Genomic DNA, 19,760 nt, shown 5'->3' on the forward strand with positions numbered 1-19,760 from the left:
ATAAATAAGTAAATAAATAAACCTTATTTACCTTCCCCCAAAACAAAAAACAAATTAAAAATTAGCAGAATCTATTACTGAGTTTATATAAGATGGATTCAGATCCTGAGGTGTACCTGCATTTTAGTTCCAGGTACAGATTCAGTAAGAGCAAAAGCTTACTGAAAAACAAGCCCTTTCCTTGAACATTTGCTTTATGTAGATAGGTAAACACATACATGTATGTAATATACTACTTTCACATATTGTAGCAATAGACTATTTTTATAATTTCGTTTGATTAAAGCAAAATAAAAATTTGTAATTCTTTGGACTTGATAAAATGGGCCTTTCCTGCATTTCTAAATTGCCTAACACTTATGAGGATTGATTTTATGGTTTGTATGTGTATTCAGCCTAGGACACTGGGTTTATCTGTAGTACTCCAAGTAGTTTCTGGTGATACTCCCTATGCTCTGCCTGAGATCTCTTTCTCTTGTTATCTTTTTCTGTTTTTCTTGTTCACACTTGTTTCTCTTTTTTGTTATGCTTCTCCCTTCAAGATGTCTTTTATTATTGATCCAGTCTATTTGTTTAGGATATGTTAGGGAGCACATAAGGATATTTTAGCACTAGAGAATCTTGTGTGTTAGTGTCCCAGATGAATTTCCTGTCCATCTGTTTCCTCATTTCCCTTCTTTTGATATTGATGACCCTGCTTATTTAGAATGACCAGAGGAGGTATATTTAAATCTTCTTGCTGTCTTGTGTCTAGTAGCAGACTTAATATGGAAGGCAGCTCTGGTATATAGTCTTAGAATTGGGTAGATACAGGTTCAGATCTCTGTCACATATTATCCATATGATCTTGAACAAGTTGCTGCACTATTCCTAATTTTGCTGTAATAGAATTGTTAATGTTTACCTCACCTGCCTGTTAGGATACATGAAATAAATTATATACATAAGGCATCTGGTATATTTTTCCCTCTTTTGCATTATTTTTCAGTAGTAGATGGCAAAGGAATCACTATTTTTAGAATAAAATAGGATATATTTGTATCCTTTGCTGTCAGCTCAAGAACATGGGGTAGAAGAGGATTTCTTTTTCACCTTCTTTGCTTCACCCTAAATTCTTAGATTCTAGACTATCTTCCAGTAGTGTTCAAGTTTGCAACTGGCCTCAGGCTAAGAATGTTGCTGACATTTAATATTACATGTTTATTATATTTATAATTAATACAACTTTATACCTTTAGGTCAGTCCCACACAGTGGCAGAAATAGCTTTTGCATTATCATGCCACAGTTTATCATTGTTATCTTTATCAAACTTTTTTTGTAATTGATAAAATCTATTAATTTGCATGTTTAGATCTGGCATATTCCAATTAAATAAAGAGTAATGAGAAACCTTTTTTTTAACATTTTTTATTGATTTATAATCATTTTACAATGTTGTGTCAAATTCCAGTGTTCAGCATAATTTTTCAGTCATTCATGGACATATACACACTCATTGTCACATTTTTTTCTCTGTGAGTTATCATAACATTTTGTGTATATTTCCCTGTGCTATACAGTGTAATCTTGTTTATCTGTTCTACAATTTTGAAATCCCAGTCTATCCCTTCCCACCCTCCACCCCCCTGAGAAACCTTCTTAATTTTGATCATTACAGAAACTTTTTCTAAAATGCATTGTTAAGCCAAAAAAATTTAACAATGCTTTTGTTTTCAATCTTCTAAAGCTTTACTGTCTGATATGGTAGCCACTATAGCCTCATGTAGCTATTTAAATTTAAATTAATTAAAAAAAATTAGTTCCTCATTCACACTGGCCATATTTTCGGTTCTTAGTAGCCTCACATGGCTACTATCATATTGGATAGCACACAGACATTTCCCTTGTTGCAGAAGGTTCTGTTGACTAACGCTGATCTAGATCATCCTGAATGTAATTTAATCTTTGATCTACGATGACCTAGTGCTCTTGGACTTCCATTTCTGAGCATAAGGTATTGAAGAGTACCATTGACTATTCATTGACTTAAGGACATATAAAAGTTACTTTTGTGGGTAAATATTGACTTTGATAGCTAGCTTTATGGTGTTCTTACTAATATACTAGGCCAGGTATTAATTAAGCATATTAATTAAATTACCCCAACAACTCTGTGATGTTTATACCATTATTATCTTCATTTCACAAATGAGGAAACTGAGATTAAATAGTTAAGCAACTCAAGGACATGCTGTGAATAAGAGACAAAGCCTAGGATCCATACTTAGGTCTTGCTCCAGTGCTTATGCTCTTAATCACTATATTCTGCTTCTTGGCTGTTGGTATTTATTATAATTTGAGACTTTTTCTTAAATGAGGGATACTAAAAAATATGTCACTTAATTGAGGATAGATACTATAAAAAATAAATACAAATGAGAAATATCAATGCTGGAAACTGGCAAAAAGTGATAGGAAATTTAATTTTTAAATACATTGTCTAAAATTGAAAAAAATCTTGTAATGAAAGGCAGCTGTTTCTTTATAGGGAGATGATGGAGAAATTTGAGTTGTCATGAATTCATATACTTGGGAGAGAATAACGTCAGAGGTAATAGGATATAAAAAACATCACTGAATATACTGCCAAGTAAAAGAGGAGTTAAATATAAAATCTGTGCCTAACAATAGTGCTTATAGTATAAAATAATTATACTGAAAAATAAAAAAGAAGAAATTATATGATTTGATTAGTCAGCTTATTTTAGTCGACCTTTGCTTGGTTACAAGTAAAGGAAACCAGCACTGGATATATCAAATGAAAAAGAAAAGAAATTTATTTCAAATACTGTAACACAGAACCCAGAGATACAGCTGGATCTCTTAAGGGAACAGAGCTTAGGTTTTTAGGAACCTGGCAGTATATTCCCTCTTCTGTTGCTTTTCTCTGAATGTAACTTACCTCTTCATTTCTGTACACCAGGTTTCTTTGCCTTTTTGGCACGTAGCCATCCCATATCTCTCAAGTTCATAGCTTCTTTCTTTCAGGAGACCAGCCCAGACTGTTTCGGTCCTAATTCTGAATTCCTGAAGAAGAAAATTCAGATGAACGGTTTGGGTCAGGTACCAACCCTGGTTCAGATCCTTTAATTTGTTGTGTATTACTGACTTTCAGGCCTCTGGGGCTGGAAAGAACACTGAGGAAGGGCTTGGTGAGCTATGCAAAACACTACAAAACGTTTCTGATACAAAGCAGCATGTGTCCAGCATTGACTGAGAACAGTTAGGATTTCAGGAGAGGATACTTTTAGGATTCAGTCTTTCCTTGTAATCCTGTGGGTAGTGAATGAGAGACTTGATTCCTATCTCCTTATCAGAGAGAGATTGAGGTGGGGGAGTTGGGGGAGAGAGAGATGGTGGTGGTGAGGAGAGGTATTTGCTCAATTACATTGAACACTAAGGTCTCATGGTTTGCCTGCTTAATCCCAGGAGAATTCGTACCTTACTTTCTTGGGTTCGGGGGAACATCCCTACACACTGTATCTAATTTGCAGACCCTGTGTTAAGGAGGATTAAAGAATCCCTTCAGAGAAATCAAAAACAACAACAAAAAACAGTATCAACAGAATATCCTTAGAATTGTGGATTTGAAATTGGATTCCTGCTTCAATTCTATTCAGTTTGACAGATACTTATTAAATACTTACTGTGTGTTTACTAGCATTCAGGATTCTCATAAAAGCAACAAAAGAAAAGGAAAACAAAAGGATTATTTTGCCCCATTAAGTACTTACTTGAGAGTTTGAGGGATAGGTGCTGTGGACTGGTCTCTGGAAGGTTATGGTGTTGAATGGAGATTTTAAGCATAGGAATCCATTTCTTCACAGTTATGTTAACATTCTTCTTTACACCTCCCACATGTATTTGGAGTTTGCAAAGTGATATGTTAGCTGTGTTAAAAAGTACAATTCATGAGGTTATGGAAAGATGAGTAAATGGAGCCTGAGAAAAACATAGTGCTCCTTAAGGTACAATAGGCTCGGTCTACAGGTATTTCAAGAAAAAAAAAAAAGAAAACCAAGAAGGGAAGCCCGTTTAGTATAATGAGAGGAGTGCTGGATTGGAACCTATATAAAATGGGGGTAGTCATTCATGCTTTACCTTACACAAATGTAGTTATTTTTATCATTGATACCAAGAAGAAATCTCTCGGGCTTAAACTAAGTTCATGAAGGAAGATTATTACGGTTTTCAAATTAATTTTAAATATTCTAATGGGTATGGAATGGTATCTCATTGTGATTTTAATTTGCATTTTCCTGAGGATTAGTGATGAACATCTTTTTATGTGCTTATTGACTGCTTATATGTCTTCCTTCAAATCTTTTGCACATTTTAAAACTGAGTAGTTTGCTTTATTATTGCATTTTAAGAGTTCTTTAAATATTCTGGATGTGAATTTTTTTGTCAGAGAAAAAAGTTTAAAACTTTGATAGCACTCAACTTACCAATTTTTCCTTTTATGTTTTTTTGCTTTTTATGTCATAGTTGAGAAATTCTTACTCTAGATTGCAAACTTACTTTGTTTTCTTTTTTAAAACCAGCTTTATTGAGATTTAATTGACAGCACAATTTTATAAGTTTGATACATACACCTATCATAACATATCCATCACTTAACAAAAGTTTCCTAGTGTCCCTGTGTACTTCTTCCCTCTCATCCCTCTCTCTGCAAGATAGCATTTGATCTCCTTTTGTCTGACTTCTTTTATTCAGCATAATTATGTTGAGGTTCATATATGTCACTGCATGGATCAATAGTTCATTCCTTTCTGTCCCACTGGATTTATGTACAAGAATTTGTATATTCACTTACCTGAATATACAGGTTGATGGATTTTTGGATTGTTTTCAGTTTTAGTTATTATGAATAAAAATGCTGTGAACATTTGTGTATGCATCTTTGTGTGGACATATGGTTTATTTTGAGTAAATACCTAGGAATGAAATGACTCTATCCTATGATAAGTGTATATTTAACTTTAAGAAACTGTAAAACTGTTTTAGAAAGTGGTAGTACCATTTTATATTCCCACCAGCAGTGTATGAGAGTTCCTCAGTATCTTTGTCAGCACTTGGTATGGTCAGTCTTTTCATTTTAGCCATTCTAGTAGGTGTGTAGTGATACCTAAGTGTAATCTTAATTTGCAGTTTCTTAATAACTAATGACGTAGAACATTCTTTCATGTGCTTCTTCCTCATTACATTTCTTCTTTGTTGAAGTATCTGTTCAAATCTTTTGCCTGTTTAAAAAAATTGGGTTTTCTTCATTATTGAGTTTTGAGAGTTCTTTATATATTCTGAATATAGGTTCTTAAGATACACACTTTGTAAACATTTTCTGCCTGTCTGTGACTTGTCTTCATTCTCCTAACAGTTTCTTTTGAAAAACAGAAGGTTTTAATTTTGATGAAGTCCAACTTATCGGTTGTTTTATGAGTTGTAATTTTCCATGTCATATCTGAGAAATACTTGCCAAATCAAATGTTGTAAAGATGTCCTCTTATTATTTCTTCTTTAATAGTTTAAGATGTGATTCATTTTTCAGATTTTTGTGTGTGGTGTGAGATAAGGATCACTGTTAACTTTTCTTCCCATACAGATAACCAGGCAGTTGTTTCAACATCATTTTTTTTTTCTTCAATCTCTCCTGTCCTACCAACCTGTCACCTTTATCAAAAGTCATTTGGCTGTATATGTGTAATTCTATTTTTGGACTCTGTCCTGTTGATTTATATGTCCATTCTTTAGTCAAAACCATTTGTCTTGATTATTGTAATTTTACAGTAAGTCTTGAAATCTGATCATCTTAAATACTCCGTGCTTTACGAGTTGGGAAAAGAACTTGATCATTCTGTATTTGCTTAGTGATGGGCTGGAGTAAAGAAAAACTTTCATACTTATAAATTAGCCACTAAATTTTTAGAAGATGGTTAAGAACTATTGCTTCCTTGAGCATATACGAGGAAATGAGTAGTTCTATTAAGGAACTGTAGTTCTAATTAAGGAACTGAATAGTTCTATTAAGGCTGTTTATGGAAGAGATCGCTATGCTTGATGAAAAGAAAAAGATAGTTAAAGTCTATGTTAAAGATATGTTGCAAAGCTGAGAAGCTTGGAAGCTTTAAAGTGATGATGGCAAGAAGTAAAAAGTAGAAACAAAATATAGGATCTTTACAGAGCCAGTAGTGGAAATATGCAAGATAAATCTCTAGGCAGAGAAACTCCCCTAGTGTCTAATAAATTTAAGCTGCAACAGCTCTTACAGATTGATTATTAGTGAACATTTCACCTTGAATAGCTCTGAAATTTCTGTGGAAGTTAATCCTCTTCAGGCCTTTTCACACTATAGAATGGTAATCAGTATTGATTTATTATGTTAGTTCATAATGATTGATTGATGTGCTCTTAGACCAGAAAGTCTCTTTTTTGTAGATTTTAACTAAGAGAATCAATTGACTAGTGGTGACATTCATAACTGTTAGCATTCTGGCATAACTTAATTCCCACTTAGTTTTCTGAACTGCCTCAATGAACATGCCTTTGACTTGTATAGTTCTCTTAATTTTTCTTTCCTTCAGTGATTATTGTTTTAAAGTTTAGAATTGAGTGTGTTTTCCCCACCCCAGATCTTTCTTTACCCACCCCTTTTAATTTTTGGTCCAATTCTTATAAAAACTAAAGTCTGTTGTGTAGTACACTCAGTTTAGTCTAATTTTTCTTTTAACCTAGCCGTACTTGAAATTGTAACAAGGAATCTAAAAGTAGATATTAGAGTGCATTTATGATACTTGAGTTGGACTTGTTTTTAGAGTAATCTATACATATTATAGATTAACATTCCATATTGTTAAACAGCTCTATGTCAGATTGCTTCTCTAAGAAGACTTACAGGTAATTTAGAGATTGGTGTTTGGCCTTTTCAAGTTCTGTGCACCACAGGAAAAGCCTGATGTTACCTACTTGTTGTGACCAGGGAAACTTAATATGATGCCAAATATTTGTTTAAATCCACAGTATAGGACTGAATTCATCTATGTCTTTGTTGTCTGCTGTGCACTTTTTTTAAAAAAAAGAAGTTTCTAATCATTGTCATTTGTTGAATGCCTATTAGGCATTAACATTGCACTAAGATGTTTCCCATATATTTTGTCATCTACTTCTCACAGCAGTTCTGTGAGGCTTAGAGGTTTGACTTGTCCAAGGATACATTTAGTAAGTGGAAGAGTAAGAATTCAAGCCCATTTGGGTGACTTCAAAGCCATTACTCTTTCCATTATATTATAGTATATTAGAAACTTTAGTCTTTGAGATGTTGACTTATAACATGATTCTTAAGCTTTTTGGTCTCAAAAAATATTTAATACCCAAGGAGTATTTGTTTATGTGAGTTATATCCATCAAAATGTATTATGTTAGAAATTAAAACCAAGAGAAAATTAGTATGTATTAATTTACATAAAAAATAATAAACTCATATGTTAATATAGATAACATACATTTTATGAAAATAACTGTTTTCTAAAACAAAAAAATTAGAAAATAGTTTACAAAAGATAACTTTTTTCCAAAACAAAAAAATTAGAAGATTAGCATTGCTTTATATTTTTGCAAATTTTTAAACTATCTGACTTAATAGACATCTGGATTCTCCTCTGTGCCTCTGCATTCAGTCTTGTGACAGCGCTTGTCACATACCATCTGCAAAGCTCAACTGTACACTTACAAGAGGATGAGGGTAAAAAGGGCAAATGGTATCTTACCGTGAAAGTTGTTTTGCCGGTTCAGATCCCTCAAAAGAGTCTGTAGACCACACTTTGAGGATCACTGAACCATAAACATCATATGTAGCAGCTTAAGCTGGTTCCTTAGCATTTTCTGTGCATCACACTTAACACTAAAAGATAAGATAGGATCACCTTTCACGATATTAGCCTTCTGCCAGCATTGATACCATTATTGGTATATTGCCATGGAATCAGAGTGTGTAGAGATAGGATATCCAGTAAATGTTGTATGGTGAGTTGAAGTAGTATGGTTGCAGAAAGTTCAGGATGAATATTTTAGTGAGACAAAGTGAACCAATGAACACATGCTACTCAGAGTACTTTTATTATTACTTATACAAACATTTAAAAAAAACTATACAAAGTATTAATAGCAGATTCTGTTTAGGTTTTAATTTTTTTATTTTAATTATTTTTTGGGGGTGGGGGGAAGTAATTAGGGTTATTTATTTATTTTTGGAGCAGATACGGGTAATTGAACCCAGGACCTTGTGCATGCTAAGCATGCATTCTACCACTGAGCTATACCCTCCCCCCATTTGGGTTTTTAAATAACATCTGCAAAGATGGCTTTGAGTGTTCTTGTGTCAGAGGAACTGTTGTTCAGCAGTCTTTCTCGAGAGACAGAGACTCCAGTAGGTAGTGTGAGATTTAAATGCAAAGTATAGTACTTACTTAATGACAGAATGTAGGTCAGTGGTTATTGTCTAAAAATATTAATTTTTCTTCCCTAAATTGAAATATTTTTAAGTTGAGAATTACATACATAGTATAAAAATAGCCTTTGGCCATATGATCTTTAAGTTTTACCCTGAATAGAGTTCTCATTATGAGTAATGTCTTGGATGAATTTAGAGTACAGTTTTATGAATCTAAGATTCTATATTTGAGAGAATTTAGAGAAGAGCAGTAACTATATTATGGTTCTTAAATCCGATCCTGTTGGAGTTCTGGACTTTAAACTTAGAGAAGAAGGAACCTAAATGGGGTTAATATTGTGAAATATCTATGAGACATCATAATGAAGAGAACTCTGACCAATTCTCATTTTCCAACATAGGATTTAAAGAAATCTTCCCTATAGCAAGGGAGATATAGATTAGCCTGTTAAAATGTATTATTTTCTAAACACAGTGAATTACTACATACCTTTTGTGAACTTTTCTTCCTTTGGAGATAAAGAATATTGTTGGTTTCCGAAATAGGTAATAGCCGGACTTTAAAAAATGACATAATGAGATTTTTTTTCCATCTCTGACTTTATGATAAATAGCTCTGAAATTACAGTTTTATTATTTACAAATGGCAGTTGTCTCACTAAATCCCCCAAATTTTTGCGTAAGCTGTACTGTGAATATTCTTGAAATTTCAGAGGTGGAACAAAAGTGCAAGTCAAGAGTTTTAAAGGGTGAACTTACATTATTTGTATGTCGGATTCCCTATCCTAAATTATGATTCCTCCACCTATATTTTTACTTCAAACCAATGAGAATTATTTTGGCTTGTCTTTTAAAAAGATCACTGCTCATAAGAAATTGAAAGGCTCAGTTATTCATACCTTAGTGGTGATTAGCTTGATATTGTCCACTTTCCTCCTAAATAGAGCAGAGATCAACTGCTTTGAAAAGGTTTTACTGGAGGAGAAGAGGAAGTAATTATTTTTGGAGTTTATCATACCAACTTTGGGGACCAATATTGAAGGCTTAGGGCAGTGTGAGGTGGGAGATCCAAGATATAGAAGGAACTTAGAAGTACGCCACATATAAACTACATTGAAATTTTGTCAGAAACAAGCTGGTCCTGCACCAGGAAAATGGAAAAACTTCTTTCTTTTCCTTGTTAAACTTTTATCTTTCTGCTACAAGATACCCAGTTGGGGCTTTATACTCTTAGAACTGTAGATTTAGAAAACTCCTTTTTAGAATAAATAGGATTTTGTGAGCTGCTTCAGGACTCATTATCATGGGATCTTATATCTATGGGAAAAGTATGTTTTCAATTCTCATATGCAATCTGTAAACAAAATTTAAACAGTCCTTTCTGAGTGACTTTAAATAATTGAGCTCATTTCCATTTAGATTGATAAATGATTATTGTGTGATTTAGGGCATGTAAGTCTGAAACTACAGAGTAAGAGTGATAACCATTTAAAATTTAGAAAATTCTGAGGAATGTGACTGATAGTAATAGCTAACATTTATTGAGTGCATATTTACTATATGTTAGAAACTCTCCTTAGTGCTTTGTATGTATTAACTCATTTAATTCTCACAGCAATCCTTTGGGGTAGGTACTATTTTTATCCTCACCTGACAAATGAGTTAAAGAGAAGCATAAAGAGGCTAATTTACTTGTTTAAGTTCATATAGCTGAAAGTGGAAGAGTTTGAATTCCAATCCAGGCAGACTTGCTCCAGAATCAGTTTTTAATCATCATATATTTTCAGTGTAGGACATTGACTGTGTTATTTTGCTGAAATTAAACTAAGAATAGAAAGTTTGACTTTGCTTGTATGTAACTGATTTTGAAAAAAGTAGCATCCAGCTACTTTTGCTTGAAAACAGCTTAAATTATTGCTTCATTTATAAATTTAAAAAAATCTTTTTAGCATCACATGCTTACAAAATGTAAGGTCAATCTATAGTAGATGATTTTCTTTTTAGGTTTCTGCCACAGTCTGCCTTGGGTATCCAAATATCCATCTGTACTCTTCTTCCTATACATAGAACCCACTTGCCCTTTTCCCAAGGGAAATAATGCAGAGTTTCATGCAGTTATTAATCCAGCTGAACATCTAAGCTCTCTGGGTGCATTCACTTTCCAGAGTGGTTTCTTGGTGTATAGTGGTGGAGAAGGAATAGGATAATAGCAATAAAAGCTGTTACTCAGAAAAGGGGATAATAGGAAACACACATTAGTCACTGGCCGTTATCGATTCTAAAATCCTACTGAGTAGCAGTGGCAGAGACTCTCTGACAGTATAATAAATTTCTTGATCCTGCTCTGGTGGGGTCTCCATTGTTGCTTGTGCTCTCTGAAAGGTCTCCCCTTTTCCTCCATGGCCACATCTGAAGTGGGTATTGGTGAAGATGCCCTTTCTGGGAAATGTACAGGTTTTATAGCTCACTTCTTGATGAGCTTGGGTATTATTTTGGAGACTTAAGTGGCTTTTGCAGTCTAGCCCCTCCCCTCCCCCAATACAGTTATCTCAAAAAACTTAGTTTCCAGACTCTTTGCTGCTTTGAGCCAAAGGACGTGCCTAGGCAGAATTTTTTTAATATGAAGACTCTGCCCTTTGTGCTTTGCTTACTGCAGGGATTTCTAACCTTGTTTTGGTGCCATGGAACTCCTTCAAAGTCTGGTGAAACCTGTGGACCTTTCTCAGAATAATGTCTCAAAATTCATAAATGAAAATACTTAGGATTACAAAAAAACCAATTAATTATATTGAAATATGGTTAACAAAATATTCACATTGTAACATTGTGCTATATGTGCCTTTAAATTAACACAGTGAATAAAAGATCTAGTGGCGTGTCTAATACACTATCGTACTTTTGAAGTAGTTGATGAATTTAAATAAAAATTGAGACTGCAACATTGTCATATTTTATTAATGTATTTGTGATTTTTTTATTGATGGCAAAGTCACAGGTATTATTAATGCTTCTATGATTTGTTCTCTAGTTTCATAATGAAAGGAAATGCTAAGTTTCAGTTATGAGTTAGTGGAAACAAAGAAAATATTTTTCCCCCATCCAAGTTCATTGGCCTCTTTTAGCTCCTGAGGGAATGATGGCTCTGGGTGAGGCCATCTGAGCAATAGTCTTGGGTAGAAAGTCAACACCCTTACAACATTGCTTTTGTGTGGCAATGCACCAGTCTTCTCTACTGCTACCGCTGCAGTTTTGTAGCTACCACTAAGTTACTTCAGTTTGCTACTTCAGAGGCAGTTGGTGGTTTTTTCAACCATGCAGGGTTTAAATTATAGGACTTATAGCTTGGATTACAGGTCATAGGCAGGGAGTAAGTATCTCCATTAGCAATTCTGCATTTTCTTCTTCTTTGTTTATAACTCTAAGGAAGTTTTTTTTTTTTTCCCCCTCTCTTAGGACATTGTTTAAGTGGCTAGGAGGCACCAACACATGCCAGCATTCTCAGTTTTTCCTATAGTTATTTTTCTCCTTGCTGTATAGCCTCAGCTGGCACATGGTTTTTTTCCAGTTACAAGAGGTGACAGTTTGACCAAATCTTTGACCAAGTCTTTGTTACTCTTTACAGCTTTCTATCCTGCAGTGTTAAGAGTTCTTAGTGTTTGCTTCATCAACTTCCTCCTTTAAGAGAGTGTCTTATTTTAGGTCCTATTACTTGTATCACTTCACTTCCATGTCCCACATTCCATGTTTGTTAGGAATTGCATTCCCCTGCTGGTAGAGATCTTTTTATAGTAGTTTAAATACATAAAAAGTCTGAAAGGTAGGCAGTTCAGGGATAGGATGGCAGCTTCACAATTGCTTCATGGAAAAATCAGGAACCCAGATCCCTTCTCTCTGCTTGCATATTCTCAATGTGTGGCTTCCATTCTCAGAGATGACCTAATGGTCCAAGATGACTGCTGGAGCAACAGCTATTGTATTCACAACAGTGATTAGGTGGCGGTTAGTGGTCTCTGCCATAGACCTTGCTTCTGGTTGCCTTGGGTGCTGAGACTCAGTAACTGGAATTATATATTATATATGTGTGTGTGTGGTGTGTGTGTGTGTGTGTATTGACCCCCTGAGATGCATGTGATCAGAATTATTGCAATGGTAATTACAAGGATTTCTTTTGAGTTCCCAGTTGCTCAAATTTTCACATGATGCCAAGTCTTGAGATAAAATGCCAAATGCTAGGAATAGAGGGGAAGGATTCAGGAATATGTAAGTTACATCATTACCTTCGTTATTCTTATTTCTTTAATTTCTGTGATGTTTTCCTCTTACCTCCATTTGGGAAAGCCAACAATATCTCTACCCATTTCCCACCTTTTCAAAACTGTTGAAAACTTGGAAACTTTCTGAGTAAGCCTTGGCCACTTCTCAGCAGTTAGGGAGGCTGCAGAGGAAGACCAAGCAGTGTGCTAAAGTAGCTAAAATGCACATTTGGGATTCATCAATGGCAGTATTCATAAAATGGGATTAAAACCCCTGCTGTGTCATGACTTAGTGTGAAATTGTTGTATCTTGATCCTGTTTACCTCTTCATTTTATGCAGAAAAAATTCCTCATGGAAATTCTTTTTAGCAACAGATACCATCATAGATTTAAGAACTTCAGACATAAATTCTTCATGCCTTGCTTTCTCCCACAAGTAACATTATCTTCTTATCTTTGCTTCCATTTTCCCGTTTTTCTCTGCTTTTCCAGTAGAATTCTCTCTGTTCCTGTGTAGTGCTACTTGTCGGTTTGTCCTCTGAGCCATACTTTTTACTAATTTATAAAAGACTTCGATCCTGTGGTTATCCTTAACCTCATACTATTGAGACCTCTTTTTCTTTCACTTCTTCCTTTTACTTTTAAACATATGTGGTCTCATTTGTTTGGGGAGGAGCGCACCCATACCTTCATTGGATAGTCACTGTTTCAGTCTTTTAGCTACCATTTATTGACCCTTTACCTACTACTATGTTCCTAGGCATTGGGAGAACATAAAAGAATAAGAAAGTTCCTTCTTCCAAAAAGCTCATGGTCTCCAGGTAGAGAGATAGATAAAGATAATTTAACTCTGTGTTAAGTCTTGTGATAGAAGTATTTATATTGTATGGGGATAGGATCTAGTTTTACTTAGGAGATGGAAGATGGGATGAGTGGATTGACTAGGCTTTCTGGAGGGGAGGTGTTTGGTCTGAATCTTGGAGAAAAAGTAGAAGCCAGATAGACAGAGTAAAAAGAAAAAGCCATTACAGAAAGGAAGACTCTTACTCCTTATCCAAATACTGTGTTATTTTTTCAGGTACTGTGTACCTGGCATGGTATTGGGTAGCATCTGAAGTACTGGTGTATGGCCATTATCCTCAATGGGAAGGTGGGGGAAAAGGGAGTGAGGGTAGGAAGCTTATGATGTATGAAACAGCATGTAAAGTCAAATTGAGGTTATGATGGCTCTAGGAATTTAGAGAAGGATTAATAAAAGATTAATGAAAAATATAGTAGTTGAAAATGAGGTGTTCAGATTTAGTATAATAGGAGAAGGGGACCTGTTGAAAGTTTTGGGGCACAGTCACATGAAGGGACAGTGCTGACAGATTTCTCTTCGAGTACGTGGACTCTGGAGGTGATTAGCAGGGAGGAGTGGTGAGAAATCAGAGCCTAGGAGGCCAGCTAGGAAGCTTTTGGAATGAGGTGAGGTAATGAGGGCCTGACATTTCTTAACCAGATTTCCATAACCAGATTCCTCAGAGCCTTCCATGCTGTTTTTAAATTGACCACCATCTGTTCTCTTATACAAGTGGACTTCTGTCATCACCATTCCACTAAGAGGTTTCTCTCTCAAGTTAATAATGATCTGGCCAAATCCAGTGGTCATTTTCTGTGTTCTCAGTGGAGACTCACTGCAGCGGCCAGCCTAAGCAGCAGCAGCGGAGGCACTTTTGACCTCACAACCAGGACTATGGAAAACTGAACAAACTGCTAAGAAAACAGAAGCCCCACTTCTTCAGAGTTTAAATTTAAGAGAGATTTTTATAGTATACTTCAAATCTGCTGTAGCAGAACTGGTGAAAATAAGCACAACAGTGGAATAATTCTTCCTCATAATGTCTTTGATGACTAGGTACCGTTTTCTTTCCAGCCTATTTAGAAAATAATTTTCTTTAAGTCTTAACTGAAGTTCTTCCTTCTCTTCCTCTTAAGGCTGCAGCCCATGTTGTCCTCTACCTTTTTCGGAATCATTATAGCACCAAGAGCTCTTTTCCAGCTCTTCCTTGTGTTTGATCTTCCTAATTGGTTCCTAGAGGACAGATTGCTCTGTGTGTGTGTAGTGTGTATGTAAAATTTTACTCTAGAGTAGCCTTGTACACATGTGTAATTATTGTTAAATGTTATAACTTGTATTAAGTACCTGCTTATTGTATGTTGACATTACTGGTGGCACTGGTGAAAGGAAACAGAGTTAAAGATAATTCTCAGTAGGGAGCATCTGCAGTATCAGTTATATTCCAGTTTGAAATGTGCTTTTATGTTAACTTTGAAAATGTATGCTGCTTTGGGAATTTAAAAAAAGCTACTCGGTGGAGGCTTAATTGAGGCAAATAGGATGACATCATGGTATAATAATAGCAATGTTTATGGAATGAAATGTGAATAATAATAGTAGCAACTACTGTTATCACTACTACCACCAGTAGCTAACATTACTGAATATTTACTATCTGCCAGTAACTGTTCTGAGTACTTTATATCAGTGAGGTAGGTACTATTAGTTTACAGATGAGGTAAGGTAGAAAAATTACTGAAATAGGCATCTGGAGATCTGAGCTCTGGTTTTAGTTCTACTGTTAACTATTTGTTTGAATTTGGGCAAGTTTTTAACTTCAGTAGACCTTAATTTTTCATCTTTAGATTGAAAAGATTGGTCTCTAATCTCTAGGGTACTTTGCCATCTCTTTGACATTCTGTGATCTTAAATTATCTTGACTCCTTAGTCCACAAGTTTCTGTAACTTATTTCATGCTGGGAACAAGCATTTCTGGCTGAGATTGTAGAGCAGGATGGTAAGTTTAAGATCTCTTAAGGTTTTGTATAGAGGAATTTAAAGTTCAGGTTTCAGAGGAATGCATTCAGTAGAGATGAGGGAATTTGGGAAAGTGTAAAATGTAAAACTGTCGATCAGAATATCTGAGGAAGAAGATAATAGGATTCCACCAGCAATGCAGATAGCATCCTCATGGCTGTCTCTTGAGTTATAATTGCTGTTGCTTAATCTGGTTAACTTTACAGTTCATTAGTACCTTCCCAAGATATTCCTAGAGTAATATTATTAACTAACACTTACTGAATATTTCTTCTGTGCATATGTTATCTCATTTAATTCTCAAAGTAGTATTTTAAGCGTAGGTACTGTTATTGTTTCATTTTACATGTGAGATGGGTTTAGTGATACTAACACTGTCATAGTCTTACAGATAGTAACTGGTAGAATAAATACTTGAGCTCTGGTCTGCCTGACTTTACAGCCTGTGTTCTTTATCATTTCTAAACTGCCTCCCAGAAGTTCATATCCTAAGCATATACGCTAGGTTGCTTTTTGCCTGCAGCCATTTGGGATGAGGAGTCTATATAAGGTTTTCTTAGCCGCAGATTTTTCCTTTTGACTGAGGTACTTTAAGTTTTTTACTTTGTTTTCTTTTTTCCCTTTATTTTTATATCACTTAGAAGTCTTTCATTCTTCTCTGCTTTATTGTCAGGGTCACTATTCTTGCTTCTTTGATCCCAGGATAGGAAGGTTTGTACCCTTTGCTGAAAGATAGCAATTTCAGTGTGAAGTGTCAAGCTTTGTTTCTATATTTTTATCTTCCGTTCTTAGAGCTGCTTCCTCCTCGTCTGGAATATGTGTTAACCTAGCAACTTTGTTTTTTCTTTTTTTTTTTCTTTTGGTGGTAATGGTGTGAATTTTTTTAGCCCTAGAGAGAGAAATACCTTACTGAATCCAGATCATTGGATGTTTCTGTAAGCCTGTCCTCCAGTTTTTAATGCTTCTTTTCTGTCCATTTGTGATTTGATCTCTTATATCCTGCACTTCCAGATCTTTATTTAGTTTTCTTAAGCTTGTTCCTTGACTCATTTAAAAACAACCACCACCACCATAACTGCCTGGTACTGCCTATTCCTCTTTTCTTTAGTCGGTGTCCTTGAGTTTGCATTCCTCTTTTCGGTCAACTCCCCCAGCTAGCTTGTCTCCTTGCTATTCTTGTCTACCCTGCTTTACTCTTCCTACCTCCCACCTGCTCAACTTCACCTTCTTTCCTCCATGCAAATTCCTGTGCTTATTTCTCAGTTACTTCTCTGACCTCTTGCCTACACTTTACTTTTGTTATTCTTTTGTATGATTCCCCTAAAATTTGTGTAAAAGAAGTGCCAGATACACAGTCTTAAGTTTTTAAAGGGCGTGTGGTGTTGGTGAGTAAAGAGCTGGACTGCAGACTGGTTTTTTCATACTGTGATCCCGTTGCCCTATTTAAAGTGACAGTTTTTGTTTTAAGAAAATTGGTATCTGAATAATTTTGTTTGTATGTATTTTTTAAACAGTTTAAAACCAAATTTGTTGTGTTTTGGAGAGGAAGAAATTAAGAAAAAAAGATTGGAAATGTTGATCCCTAAAATTTTTGGTTTTGTCATTAATATACTCAATCTTTTTCCTCCAGATGTAACTCAGGCTTTCCCTCACTTTGGAACTCCTAGATTTGTGAATATTGGATATTTTGAGAAGCAGGGGTTCTTTCCTTGATATTGACTAAGGAGTCTATTTACCTTCAGGATGACATCTGAACTGGAGAGCAGCCTAACATCTATGGACTGGTTACCACAGCTCACCATGAGAGCGGCCATCCAAAAATCTGATGCTACACAAAATGCACATGGAACAGGAATTTCCAAGAAGAATGCACTCCTTGACCCAAATACAACCCTGGACCAGGAAGAAGTCCAACAGCACAAAGATGGGAAACCTCCATACAGTTATGCCAGCCTCATTACATTTGCAATTAATAGCTCACCCAAAAAGAAAATGACTCTAAGTGAGATTTACCAGTGGATTTGTGATAACTTCCCATATTATAGAGAGGCTGGCAGTGGTTGGAAGGTAAGGATTTTATTTAAATTTTTATTTTTATGATGTAAATGATAACAGTATTGGCTTCTGTTGAAGATAAAGCTTTGTGGAGACATAATTAAAGATGAAATTCTGATTACTAGTTATTTCGAGGATGTCAAAAAGGAAATTAAATGCTTTTAATTAGGTGACTAACTCTATTTTTGGCTGAATATTAATTTGTTAGAGCTTTATTATGTTAGAGAACTGACATAATACCATAAACTAGGAGCAGAGATAATGTAGCATTCACTGGAAAACAATACCCACAGTTCACCTAAGTTGATAGCAAGTCTAAAGTAAAAACACAACATAGTATAGCAACTAATACTGTTGTCATCATCCAAAATTAAGAAAAAACACTTTATTTTAGAAAATTTTAGGTTTATTGAAGCATTACATTAGTCCAAAGTGTTCCCATGTATCCTTCATCCACTTCCTCTATGTTAACGTATAACCACAGTATTGTTATCAAAACTAAGAAATTAATGTCAGTACACAGTACCTTTGACTAGACAGTACTGTTAGCAACTGAGTAAATTACAGACTTTATTTAGATTTCACCAGTTTTTCTACAAATGTCTTTTTATGTTCTGGGGTCCAATTCAGGATCTAATCTAGGATCCTGCATTGATTTAATTGTCATTTATCATGTCTCCGTAGTCTTCTCCCACCTGTAACAGTTCCTCAGTCTTTTCTTGTCTTTTATGACCTTCACACTTTTGAAGAGTGCGTATCTGGTATTTTGAAGAATATTTCTCAGTTTGGATATATCTGATGTTTTCTCAGTTAGATTGAGGTAATGCATTTTGGGAAAGAAAAATACAGAGATGATGTCCCCTTCTCTGTGTATCATATTGGAGGAACTTAATATCAGTATGTCTTATTCCTGTAATATTAACCTTGGTTCTTTGGTTAAGATGATGTCTGCTAGATTTCTCTACTATAAAATTAGTATTTATCACTTTGTAATTATGAATGTTTTGGGGAGATACTTTGAGGGCATGTGAGGATCCTTTTTTTCCTTAAATTTTTGTTCATTAATTTTAGCATTCATTAGTAGATCATTATAGCAGTTTATATTATTTTCTGATGGTGATTTTCTCTTTTCCGTCATTCCTTCCACCTCAATTAATTGAGATTCCTCTGTAAGGAAGGCATGTCCCCTCTTTCCTATCTGTCTATCTGTCTGTCTGTCTGTCTATCTATCTATCTATCTATCTAATCAATCATATATTTGTAATAGTATGCACTCATGAATGTTCATTTTTTTTGTTCTGTTGTTACTTGTTGCTCAAATTGATACTACTTTTGCCTTTGGGAGCTCTTAGAGGTTGCCTCCTGAGCCCTTTGATATGGCCCCATTCTTTTATTTGTTCAGCACTTTCAAACTTTTTTGGCACCACAAGATGTTCCAGGCTCATCTTGTACCTTTCCTGCTCTAGCCCTAGAATCAACTACTTCTTTAAGAAGCCCTAGTTCCTGATCTAAATTTTCTGATGCACCATCAAATTAGTTACCTACCTAATTTATGTTATACAACAAATAGTTCAGCTTTCTTTTGTGCCTGTGCATGTTATGTTTATATTCTTATGTAGGAGTTACCAGTTGTGTGCTATGTGGGATGTGTGTATGTGCATATGGAAGAAGGGGGTTTATAGAGCTTTAGGTCTGGCATCAGATGGTAGTTACTCTTGTGTCTCTTAACCTTTCCTGTTTCAACATCTTTGTCTTTTTTGTTTGAATATATTTGTTAAAGACATTTATTGATTTATTGTGATGATGTGCTGTGTACCATGTCAGATAATCAAGTACCGTATGGGAAGGGAATTTTTTATATCTCTTACTCTATTCCATGCCCTAGCAGAGTTTTTCCATTTAGTAAGCCTCAATAAATGCAGTTTGAATAAAAGCCTGAATCCTGGTCCCAGCTTTATTTCCTAGCTTTATTTTCTGCTAGTTCCCTCTCATACACTCTTTTTCTGCCTGTTCCAGCCTGTTAGCTGTCCCTGGAAACAAACACTTTGATATCTTTCTTTTGTTTTTCTCTTACTTGTCTTTGGACTTTCTCTCTTTTGCTCTTTTT

The 19,760-nt window shown here is 35.0% G+C and overlaps 1 protein-coding gene across 6 annotated transcripts in view; it reads left to right on the forward strand.

Annotated features, from left to right (window-relative positions):
* The window catches only part of FOXJ3 (forkhead box J3), a 126,470-nt gene that overhangs the window by 31,892 nt on the left and 74,818 nt on the right, over positions 1-19,760 (forward strand). For 5 of the 6 annotated variants that reach the window (XM_072974650.1, XM_006215838.4, XM_072974648.1 and 2 more), the window contains exon 3: positions 17,341-17,665. In XM_072974650.1, the coding sequence (XP_072830751.1) occupies positions 17,341-17,665 (325 nt within the window). Of the gene's footprint in view, positions 1-17,228; positions 17,666-19,760 lie in introns of all 6 variants that reach the window. The other variant, XM_072974651.1, reaches the window with a different exon arrangement.

Source organism: Vicugna pacos, chromosome 13 (genome assembly GCF_048564905.1).
Source record: "Vicugna pacos chromosome 13, VicPac4, whole genome shotgun sequence".
Lineage (NCBI taxonomy): Eukaryota > Metazoa > Chordata > Mammalia > Artiodactyla > Camelidae > Vicugna > Vicugna pacos.